Genomic DNA, 12,193 nt, shown 5'->3' with positions numbered 1-12,193 from the left:
AAACCTCTAAATTAATCTTTAAGGTGCTGACATATCTCAGAGCGCTAGGCATGATACAGTTGCTGCATTATAAAGAGACCTTGATGAGAGATGCCCAAGCTTGTAAATCAAAAAAGGATTTGTGCTGGCTCTCATTTAACTCCTATTTTGATTTAACTTTATCTGCTTAGTGTGATCATACGTTTATGATTAAACTATTCTGCCTGAAATTACTGAAGGGAAAACTACAGAGAAGTCTGGGAAAGGAAAGTGGAATGAGTGATGCCAAGAATTTTCAGCAGCAGTGCGGCTATTAGCATAAGCTACCAATATTGCCGTCTCTGAGGTACTCATTATTTCTAATAGTAGCTTGGCTGGGTGTGGGCTCTTTTGTAAAGTCTTTGCAGGATGGCTGCCAAGCCCAGGCCACTGTGTCACCCAGTGCCTCTTTTCTCTGTAAGTTCATGTTTGGTGTCTCTGTACTCACAATTTAAAATACTAACTTATGGTTCAGTGAGATTTTCAATTGCAATTCTGAAAATGTAATCTTTAGAAAGTTGCATTTTCTTGCCTTTGCCATTTGGTTCCCTCTGCAGCCTGTCTCTGGGTCACATGACTGGGTGTAGCTGTTAGTTGGGCTTTGTGTATTTTTCCTAGCTAACCACACATAATAGGTGCTTAGGTGTGACTGGGTGGGACAACACTGGCAGGATGGGATGGAGGAGCTGGGAACAGCCCTGCTTTCTCTAATAGTCTGTACCCTGCCTCTACACAGAGGGCTTGTTACATAACAATAGGGTGTACCCAGTTTACAGCTGAATCTGGGCCAGGAATAGTACATACAACAAATGGTCCAACTGACCGGTAAGCTTCTCAAGGGAAAACAAACAGGAAGGCAGAGTTTCAGAATGCGCCGAGGGCATGGCAAAGGACTTACCAGTCACCAACAGATGAGGAGGAGGGAGAGAGTGATGAGGAAGGATCAGAGCAAGATCAATAAGAGGGTCTTAGAATGCAGCCTGTTGAGGAGGGGGTAACCTACTCCTAGGATTAGGAATTCCTTTGTGTGCAGGAAGCACTCTCTCTTCTGGGGGCTTGACACCGGAGGAGTTGAAGGACAGGACAGAGGAAAAAAAGTTGAAGCTGGCCCAATCAATGCTGGAAAGGGAGGGAAAGTATTTGCCCATGGAGGCATAGCAGTCTGAGGATGAGAAGGCCTTGGAAAAGGGGAAGGCTGAGGTTGAGAGGGCCTTAGCTAAGAACACGCTACTGAGGGAGTTGGAGCTAAAGGCACCGCAACCTAAATGACCCAACAGTGATGGTGGCCGCATACCTGCAGTGCCTCTGGAGACAAGAGGGTCCATATTCCTAAAGGTCTGTGCCTGTTTGTGGTTGGAGATATTGACAAGGGCTTTGAGGCATATCAAATTGCATTACACATATACAAGATCCCTGAAAAGGATTGGGGGTGGGGCTAGGCTGTGGAGTTATATCCCTAGTGAAGGTAGGGACACCCTACTGGTCCAAGAGAAGAGAGACAGGATGAGGTATCCCCTGTGAAGGAAACCCTTGTCGGGAAGTATGGTCTGACCCCAGAGGAGTGCAGCTAAAAGTTTAGGGAAAGACAGAAACTGTCCCAACAGACCTGGGTGGATTGTGTGGGTTCCTTTTGCAAGGCACTTGATGGTTGGATTAAGGGCAGTGAAGTACAGGCTTATCAGAGGCTTTACAATTTGATTGTAAAGGAGCACATGTACAGTCTGTGTTTGAACATGTCGATCTGTGTCAACACTTGATTGATAGTAAGGTCCCTGATAATAGTGATCTTGCGAAGGATGCAGTACGCCGTGTCAGCACCAGTGATAGAATTTTAAAGACAAGGGAACCCGCTAGGTAAACAAGGACCTGGGGTATCAATTGCAAAAGAAACAAAGGTCCTTGACAAGGAAGTTGACAACCATAATAATTATAGGCCACAATATGCACTATAATAACCAAAAAAGTCCAGTCAGACTTGCAAATGTATTCAATAGTTAAATAAATTGATTTAGAGGAAAACAATGGAACAGTGGGACACAGTCCTGCATCCACAGTGCTATACGTACATTAAGACAATACAAACATATAAGGTGTTTCAGGCATGTGAGGAAAAACGGAGCAAAAAGGGCAGTATTTACAATGTATTTGCTTCACATATGTGGGAAAAAGAACGTTTTAGGCACATAATAGTGAACTAGTGTTAAGCCCACATATCATGTCGACGGCGTTTCGATCCAGTCAAAGATAATGGATCATCATCAGGACAACCATTGCCTGCCTGAATTAAAGCATGAGCGCGAAGAGTGGTGTGTCTACCGCGCTGTCCACAAGTTGGGGGGGCTGGGTCAGATCTGATTGCTGCAGTGAACCGTTGTAGTTGTACCATGCACCTTAAGTTTAAGGTGTCCGGGGGGAAAAAAGCTGGTTCAGTTGGAGCGCTTAGGGTTGGTTATCGGCTAGGCTGTGGCAAAGTGTACCCAGTCCTAAAAATCAGCAGAAAATGGGTTCAGAGAATAGGCGGGTGAAGGGAAAAAGTTTGGGGATGACCCTGCAGAGAGAGTTTGGTCCAACACATCCCAAGTTAAATGGGTATGCTTAGATATGGATCATGTGCTTGCTATGTCATTGAACTCAGGCTGCACCTCATTGATGAGACGCAAGATATAGTCTAATTTGGGTAATGTTGGTCCATGTCTGTAGTGGCGCAGTGAGGGAAAAACCAATGGATTTGAAAGTTATACAAACTAGTTAGCAGTGACTGAGATCCATTGAAGCATTGCATCCCTCACCTTTTCCTATTTTCTCAGGTTGTGATGTGATAGAAGTTAGTTATTTAAGGATGGGTATAAAGCCAGACTATTTCAATCATGACCCAGTTGTTAATATGCAAAGCCATTCACCAAATGAATATTGAAACTCTTCCGTAAAAAGTAGGACGCTATTGTGCTAACAGTTGGGTATTGTGCAATCATGATGAAGTAAATTGTTTACCTGTAGATTGAAAAATTAAACCAATACTTTTCTTCCTGTAACTTTAGAAAATCTGCATTGCGCTTAATCTCTGACATCTACTGTTTTTCATTTTTTCAGATGTCACACCAACCCCACAGAATTCATTATGTGATTCATTTGGACACTGCGATGTAAACACTATGTATGAAAGAATTAGACTCGAGAGGCTGTCTTATGTCCACAGAGCAGTTAGTGTAACCACAGATCCTAATGGATGTAACTTTGCTGTTTTGCAATCGGATCCTAAAACAAAGTAAGTAGGATATTATCAAATTAAAGTGAAGAATATCTACCATTCCATATTAAGGTTACTATTTTTGTATTTTCAGTGTGATGAATTGAATTGTATCCATGACAGCTATCCAATGATAATCAAAATATCAAGCAATGTATGCATCTGCAATCCTAGATTACATTACCAGTCCTTAAAATAAACAAAATGATCATGAACGTTTATTTAAAGTTCAATTCTCACCTGACTTTGTGAATAGCTTTTTGCTTTGCAGTTAAGTTAACCTTTACATTGTCAACTTTTAATTAGTCACTTTGTGAGATTTGCCATTTAGATTCGGTTTAGATTTGCTTGCAGAATTTATTTGCCAGATCCAATAAGTAATATGTAATAAGAATAAAAGACCTGGACCTGTTTTGTGGAATTTATGTATTTAGGATTGTTTGAGTGCTGAATGTTCCAAAGTATTTTTTGTTTTAATAGAAACGTCTTATTGGCATTGCACAGGTTAACATCGAACAATTTTCCTTGTATAAGAGAAAAAATTATAAAAACAGTGTCATCAATGACTCATGTATTTGGAACAAGTTCAACATGGTAATTGCCCACACTTATAAAAGGTCCCCCTGATGACAACTAAGCCGATAATCCATATGGTCTCACCACATTCTAAATGTTATAATATTTTCAAGGACATCTGCCCTGCCAAGTACCACGCATCGGGGGTTAGACTAACATTTTAGTGTTGCCGTCCGCATCACTGAACTAAAGTACATTAGTCACGCATTTACATCTACCCAAATTGAATGTGCAATAAAGCGCAGCACATAATTAAACAAGAAAAGCGCTGCTGCTCCTTGCCCCAGGCAATTTATTTAGCTGCTTCAGAGCTCGCAGCTAACTACCTTAGGGGATTCGCTGAATCGTTGCTGTGGTGCATTGAACAGTGTTTTCGAAACAGCTGGCGTACGGTTTAATAAAAACAAATCTGCCTTGTTCAGGACCGGCCTCAGCCTTTGGGACAAGTAGATCTGGCGTATCTCGCCTGGAGGCGGAGATAGAATCTGTTCTGCACGCGTCAGACCTAGCACATGTGGATTTGTCGTTGCTTTCTTCTCTTTTCTGACACAAAGCACACATTGTTGTTAATTTCCAGGCAGCAGTTTCAGCCTGGATTCACTTATTTTTTTTTACCCCTGCTCCTGCCCCTGACAGGACGAATGACGCTGTTCGCAACTCAGGTTGTTTAGAGAGGGCTTTGTTGCCACCTAAAACCATGCACTCACTGCTGCGGTCTCTGGCCCTCCTGCTGCAGCAGCCCCTGGACATCAGGTTTCAACAGCCCTTAAGGCCTCTCTCTCTCTGTTGGGCTGGTGCAGGCTGATACACGTGCAGTCATATCTTGGACCCTCCGGTTTTCCAGCCCTGGCGGAAGTTCAGCAGCTGCCTCACATGTAAGACAGACACAGTGACAGTCACTGAAAGGCTCCGGTAGGTGAATGCTGCAGCAGCAAGATGTTTTAATTTTAGATTCCTGCCGCAGCCAGCCTCTGCCAGCAGGGACTGCTGCTCCACCGGAGCAATTAAATACAAGTTCTGTGACCTCCTCAATATAGGCTACCCTCTCCTGCTCTTGGAGGGCAACTGTGGTTGATCCAGTCGCGGTGGGAGCAGGTGCCCAGTGCCTAAAGGCGCCTGTCATGGCTCTGAAGACAGCAAGTCATGCCACACCCTCTCAACGTGACTTAAATCACAGCTGTATATTAGATGCAATGCAGTACTGTACTGTTTGCAGAAAAGAGGGCCTGGATCATCTCCTATCACTGTGGCAGCATGATTTCTGCAGACTGGTAACTGACTTCTGTGTCCAGCACATCACAACACTGTCAGAGCAGCTGTCTGCAGGGAGTGACTTGGCAGACTGCAGGCCCTCAGGCCCCTCAGCCAAGGGGACCGCAATACCCTGTGTTGGGGGGCTCAAGTCCCCCAACCGCCCTGGGGACTGCCACCTCCCCGGGGCACTAAATATTCAAATTCCAGATTTCTAGGTTAAAAACCCCCTCACCAGGTACCTCCAGTAAGCGCCACGGAGCTGCGTTGCAGAGTGTTGTAAAAAGGGGCGTGGCCTCTGAACACCTCTCTGCAACGCAGCTCCCTGGCGCATACTGGAGGTACGGGCTAGTTGGCCCCCAGGGGACCTCAGGATTGAAGAGGAATTAATTGCCCAACTTAAAATGTGCAACTTGGTGTATTTGCACACATGGAACCTCAGGCTCCGCCCCCTTCCTTCACCATTGTGCAAACGTGCCCTGTGGTGCATTTTAAGTTGAGGAATTAATTCCTCTTCAATCTTGAGGGTCCCTGGGGGCCAACTAGACCACCAGGTACCTCCAGTATGCGCCAGGGAGCTGCGTTGCAGAGAGGTGGTCAGAGACCACGCCCGATTTTACACCTCTCTGCAATGCAACTCTGTGGCGCTTACTAGAGGTACCTAGTGGGCTAGTTGGATCCTAGGGACCCTCAGGATTCAAGGGGACTTCGGTGACTTGTGGAAATACGCCCTGTGGCGTGTTTTAAGTTGGGTAAATAATTCCCCTTCAATCATCGTTGCAGAGATGTGGCCCAGGCCGTGCGCCTTTTTACACATCTCTGCAACACAGCTCTGTGGTGCTTACTGGAGGCACTTAGTGGGCTCATTTCACTCGTACAAAACCATTGAAATTCCTCAGTTATAGTTAGTTGTACTAACTATAACTCGCGCGCCCGCAATCCACTGCTGATATCACATATTACATAATTCTTGACATGGTCATTGACATCACTGATGACATCACTGATGACATCCTGATGACATCATCCACGTGACAATCATATACACCTCCTCATACACTAGTATAACCTTTCATCACTCACTATAAAATATAAACTACCATTTTTTAAACCATTGACACACCAACACAAGTTTTAAAAACCCACTCAGTGATTTGTAGATCTACACACACATCTAAACACGTACCTATACATTCACTCATACATGCTGACAAAGATCAATAGAACAATATTAAATATACTTTTTTTTTATTTTATTTTTTCAATATTAAATATACTTATACATCTCTATCAACATTACAGGCAGCACTTATCCTACTCATTTATGCAGTCATCCTACTCACTTATGCAAATAATTGATCATACTTACATTTACTCAGCTACACACTTTTACAAACATAATCTTATTTATTGATATAGAAAGTAACTCATACTTAGTGTGTTATAAAATCACTAATATAAGTATACAGTTTTCCATACATTTAGTCATACAACCACTGATTCCTATATAAACTTATGTTCAAGGCATGTGGGCTGCAGATGGTACATTATGAATAGATCGCCATCTGGTGTTGGGCTCGGATGATTGCACTTGTTTTTCTCTTGGAGAAGTCTTTTGTAGTCACGAGGCCGGTGACTCCTCCCTTGGGTGATAGTGCGCATGGTCTCCATCCTTAGATTGTTTTTTTCCGCCATCTGGTTCGGATGAGGATCGAAGCGCTCCGAATCAACTTCGAGAAAAAGTTATATTTCGGCGTGTATTCCCTTTCCAATTCGACGGTATTGTTTATCGAGCGCAAGTTCATTCCCATTTCGACGCGCTTCGACGTCAACACCGAAGATTTCTAACTCTACGTCGACGGGACCGGGAGGCCTATTTCGACGTAGTCCAGCCCGGAGTCCATGGAAAGCACTCCATTCAAGAAATGTCCATTGTGTGGTGCTAAATTCCCACACAAGGACCTACACGAGGTGTGCAACCTCTGTTTGTCACCTGACCACGAATCCAGGAATTGTGAAGCCTGTGAAACCGTCGAGCCCGAAGACACAAGATGTCGAGGATGGAGTCAGATGCAATCCCAGAACTGTTCGAGGTCGAACACTCCGAGGAGGAAGAAGATGAGGACGGGTCGGGTCAGAAGCGGACGAGTCTGATGTTGAAGAAGTCGATGTTCATCAAACCGTGAGTGACGACGTCCCTTTGCCAAAAATCCGAGCCCGATTGGTGTCGACCCCGCCTTCGAGCCCGGTCAGACAACCGAAAAAAGTTTCCGATGCCCCGCCTTCTGGCTCGGCAACGAAACCGAAACACTCGGTCTCCCACTATGTCAGATCCGAGAAACGGGTGACATCGGCATCGACACCGAAGCTCCATACCAAAGATAGCTCGAAGTCGAAACATTCCATGTCGAAACCGAAACATGCTTCGACGTCGAAGACTCCCTCGACACCGAAAAAATCGGACTCGAGCAAACTCTCGGTGCCGAAAACACATAACACCGAGACGCAAAAGCACCTATCGGACCCAAAAGCTTCGGAACTGACACAGGAGCAAGATTATTCTTATTATTAAAAAATTTATAGAGCGCGTAGTCACCCTGAGGTATCCCAGCGCTGAAGATCCCTACATCTGAGGGTCCGGGGGCAGAAAAAAAGAGGGAAGGGAGGGCAGCAGGTTAAGGCGGGACGAGAATAACGTTAAGGGAACAGATGAGTTTTCAGCCGTTTCCTGAAGCATAAATAGCTAGGTTCTGTTCTCAGATCTCAGGGGAGAGAATTCCAAAGGCGAGCGGTATGGACCGAGAAGCGTCTTCCACCCGTGCGAGCTTTCTTGAATCTAGGAAGGGTGATGAGAGACTCCTTGTCCGATCGGAGGGATCTTGGGGCTTTGTATGGTCTTATGAATTTCCTAAGAATAGGGGGGCCTAGAGACAGAGACAGAAGAGACAGATCCAAAACAAAAGACTTTGTTCATTGATCCACAAACTGGCAAGGTGGTGACAAAACCACCTACAAAAAGGAAACTCAACCGTTGGAGGGGAAAGCTCCTCCTCCTAAGAAGAGAACAATGGGGACAAATACAACTCCTCCCCTTTCTCCACAGCCTATGGACACACCCTCTTCTCCTCTTCCTCCTACTCTGCCAGCTATCCCTCGACCTTTTACACCACGCCCATCTACACCTCAAACAGATGTAGAAAGTGACACAGGGTATGGGGACCTTCCTGGGGATGATAACAATACTATCCCAGAAGACACAGACCCATGGGAAGATTATGATGCAGTGACAGATAATGATAATGACCCTGGCCTGTATCCCTCAAAACCCTCTCCCCCTGATGATAATTCAGGTTTTGCACAATTGATTAATAGGGCAGCAAAATACCACAAGGTAGATTTACATACGGAACCTCAGATAGAAGATTTCCTTTTAGAAACACTACCTGCTGCACAAAAATCTTCAGGGACCCTACCAATGCTTAAGGGTCTCCTCACTCACACATCAGATATATTTAAAGATCCTGTGAGGGCTAGGGTATTAAACCCAAGAATTGACAAAAAGTATAAGGCAGCCCCAAAAGACCCAGTATTTATTAAGGGCCAAATACCTCTGGACTCGTTAGTAGTCTCAAATGCTCGTAAGAGGGAGAACTCACTAACGTCTGGAGAAGCTCCTCCTCCTGACAAGGAGTCTAAGTTAATAGATGCCTCTAGCAAGAGAGTAGCATCTCAAGCAGCAAACAGCTGGCGCATAGCAAATTCTCAAGCGCTACTTGCACGCTATGATAGAGCTCATTATGATGAGTTAGAGAAACTCATTACACATCTCCCTAAGGAACATCAAAAAAGGGCAGAGCAGCTGATACAAGACGGGAAGATAATAACCAACATTTCCATTAAGTGCGCCTTAGACGCAGCAGACACTGTGGCAAGATCTATAAACACCAGTATCATGTTAAGAAGACATGCATGGCTCAGGGTCTCAGGGTTCAAACAGGAGGTACAAACTTCTTTATTGAACCAGCCTTTTGATGGGAAAGCACTCTTCGGCTCAAGCACAGATGAGGCGTTGGAGAAAATGAAAAAGGACACAGAAACGGCTAAGTCAATGGGAGCATTGCAACAGCCATCTCAGAGAGGTTCCTTTCGTAGGTCCACCTATAGAGGCGTTTCAAAAAATACAGGCACACCCCAGCAATCAACCTCTTTTACAACAATATCACCTAAAGGTAATTCTAGAGGCAGTTACAGAGATAACAATAACAAGGGTAGAGGTCGCGGAAACAACAACAACCGCAACTCTCCTACCCCAAAACAGTGACTTCATACAGCTCCCCCCAGACCATGCAACACCGTTCGGAGGACGCCTATCACAGTTCCTACCTGTCTGGGAAAACATCACATCAGACAGGTGGGTGAGACAAATTATCCAACATGGTTATTGCCTAGAACTCACTGCTACCCCACCAAACATCCCCCCCAGACAGAGTCCAATGAGTCAAGATCATCTGACATTATTAAAACAGGAGGTACTATCGCTGCTACAAAAGCATGCGATAGAGGAGGTTCCACAACATCAACAGGGAACAGGAGTATACTCTCTATACTTTCTAATTCCCAAAAAAGACGGATTTCTAAGGCATATACTAGACCTCAGACCTCTCAATGCATACATAAATTCGGAACATTTCTACATGATCACGCTCCAACAGGTACTTCCTTTACTGAAGAAAGGGGACTTTCTTTCTACACTGGATCTAAAAGACGCCTACTTTCTTATCCCAATTCACAAAGCTCACAGAAAATACCTCAGATTTGTAATAGAAGGACAACATTATCAATTCAAGGTCCTTCCGTTTGGAGTCACAACAGCACCAAGGGTGTTCAGAAAATGCCTAGCAGTGGTTGCAGCACACTTAAGACGACAGCAAATACATGTCTTCCCTTACTTGGACGACAGGCTAATAAAGGCCACGTCACAAGAGGAATGTCTTCAAAACACACAAAAGACAATTCAACTGCTGCACCTAACTGCTATACCAGTGTAGGGTCGTTTTGATGTATATATTCCAAGAAACTCTCCCAAAAGAAGGCAGAGGCCACTCAAACAAGAATAGATCTCTTCAAATTTGTCAGAAAACTAAAACTGCACAAGTACTATAAACTGAAACCGACGGTCAAGGAGACCAGACTCCTACAAGACACTATAAGGGACACTGACATCCTACAATTGAAGTTTTCCGTTGGCTGGCATTGGCCCAACTTAAGTGTAATGAGGAGAAGACAGAGATCCTCCTCTATGGGTCTTTCCCGGATAATTTCAGGGAGCAAATCTGGCCCTCCGATCTACCCTGTCCGAACTCAATAGGAGGCCCTGTAAAGAACTTGGGTGTCTGGTTCGGGCAGGACCTAAAGTTCGGGGAGCATATTAAGAAATTAACCTGTATTTGCTATGACACTCTAAAGGCCCTCAGAAGGTTCTTCCCCTTCATCCCTGGTGAGGCTAGAGAGACTGTGCTAAGAGCGCTGATTTTGTCACGTTTGGATTATGCAAATGCACTCGTTAGCGGCCTACCGGACTATATGGTCCATCGACTCCAGGTGATTCAAAACTCTGCAGTCAGACTGATGTTTCAATTACCTAGGAGATCCAGTGTTCGTGGACATCTGCGTAGTCTTCATTGGCTACCTGTTGCCAACCGAATTCTGTGTAAAATTCTGGTCCTGGCCTATCGTGCTATCCATCAGTTGGGTCCAGTGTATCTGCGGAATAGATTCGCCCTTTATGCTCCTAATCGGGCTCTCTGCTCCGCCAACCTGTGTCAGATGGTTCAGCCCAAGTTCAAGCTTTCAAGAACAGGAGGCAAGTCCATTTCTGTCAAGGCAGCCAGAGCATGGAATGCTCTTGCCCTGGCTCTTCGAACTGCCCCCTCACTCTCTCAGTTTAAGAAGGGACTTAAAACCCATCTGTTTAATATCACTCTGTAATTTCTTTGTATGTTATGTTGGCTGCCCCTTTTCTCTTTTGACTCACCGCGCCAGGATACTCTTGAGTAATAGAGCGCGTAACAAAAGGCTTTATACCATATACAATTGGATGATCTGACCACACTGGAAGCCCTAGAGGAGATCAGGACCGAGACCCGTTTGGAGGAACAAGACTGTGAGACCTGGACACAGAGAAGCAGAAATCTGGGAATAGGACAAGAAGCCCCAAGAACTAACTTCAAACCTATTTCCCAATTCCTTCCCCAGACCCTACAAGATGCTATTGATATCTTCAGTGATGCTGTGTTGAAAGAGCTGGATGTCTTTCGGTGCAAAGACACACGCAAATGGACGAAAGGCACACTCCCTAAAGGACAATTGCTGGCCCTAAAAAGACTACAGGAGGATTCGGATACAATCTTTAAACCCTCCGATAAAGGCGGCAATGTTGTGTTGTTAACCAGGGAGCAATATGTGGGTGAGGCGATGAAACAACTTACCAACAGAAACCATTATGAACGTAAAACTCAGAAACAGTATCAAGAAACTGTTGAGGAATATATCAAACTGATCCTCAAATGGCATAATAAAAAGATGTTGGACACTGACGAGTTTTTATTTTTAAGATCTAATTATCCCATTATACCAACATTTTATCAACTATCTAAAATCCATAAGGATGCCAAGGCACCACCTGGACGACCCATAGTATCGTCCATGGGCAGTCTTACAGAAAATCTATCAATCTTTATTGACCATTTTCTATTTGAAGCTGTGGCTACTCTAAAATCCTACATCAGGGATACTAAGGATTTTATCATGAAGTTGGAGAAATTGAAATGGAATGACTCATACATCCTAATTGTGATGGACATCACAAGTTTATACACTTGTATTGAACACACTCAGGTTTTAAGGGCAGTTGAATATTACATGAAAAAAAGACCATTGAAATTTGCCCGGCATAGTACTATGCTCCTTGAAATGATAGAGTTCTGTCTACTGAATAACATCTTCCTATTTGAGGGTAACATGTATAGACAGGTCTCCGGGACCGCGATTGGCACCTGCTTTGCCCCCAGCTACGCAAATTTATTCGTGGGCTGGTGGGAG

At 44.5% G+C, this 12,193-nt stretch overlaps 1 protein-coding gene across 1 annotated transcript in view; it reads left to right on the top strand.

Moving 5' to 3' along the window:
- IBTK (inhibitor of Bruton tyrosine kinase) overlaps positions 1-12,193 on the top strand; it is a 732,550-nt gene that overhangs the window by 248,348 nt on the left and 472,009 nt on the right. The window contains exon 13 of the mRNA XM_086926550.1: positions 3,109-3,283. Within this exon, the coding sequence (XP_086782676.1) occupies positions 3,109-3,283 (175 nt within the window). The remainder of the gene's footprint in view (positions 1-3,108; positions 3,284-12,193) is intronic.

Source organism: Lissotriton vulgaris, chromosome 6, assembly GCF_964263255.1.
Source record: "Lissotriton vulgaris chromosome 6, aLisVul1.2, whole genome shotgun sequence".
In the NCBI taxonomy this organism is placed as follows: Eukaryota; Metazoa; Chordata; class Amphibia; order Caudata; family Salamandridae; genus Lissotriton; species Lissotriton vulgaris.
This window is presented reverse-complemented; position numbering and strand designations above follow the sequence as displayed.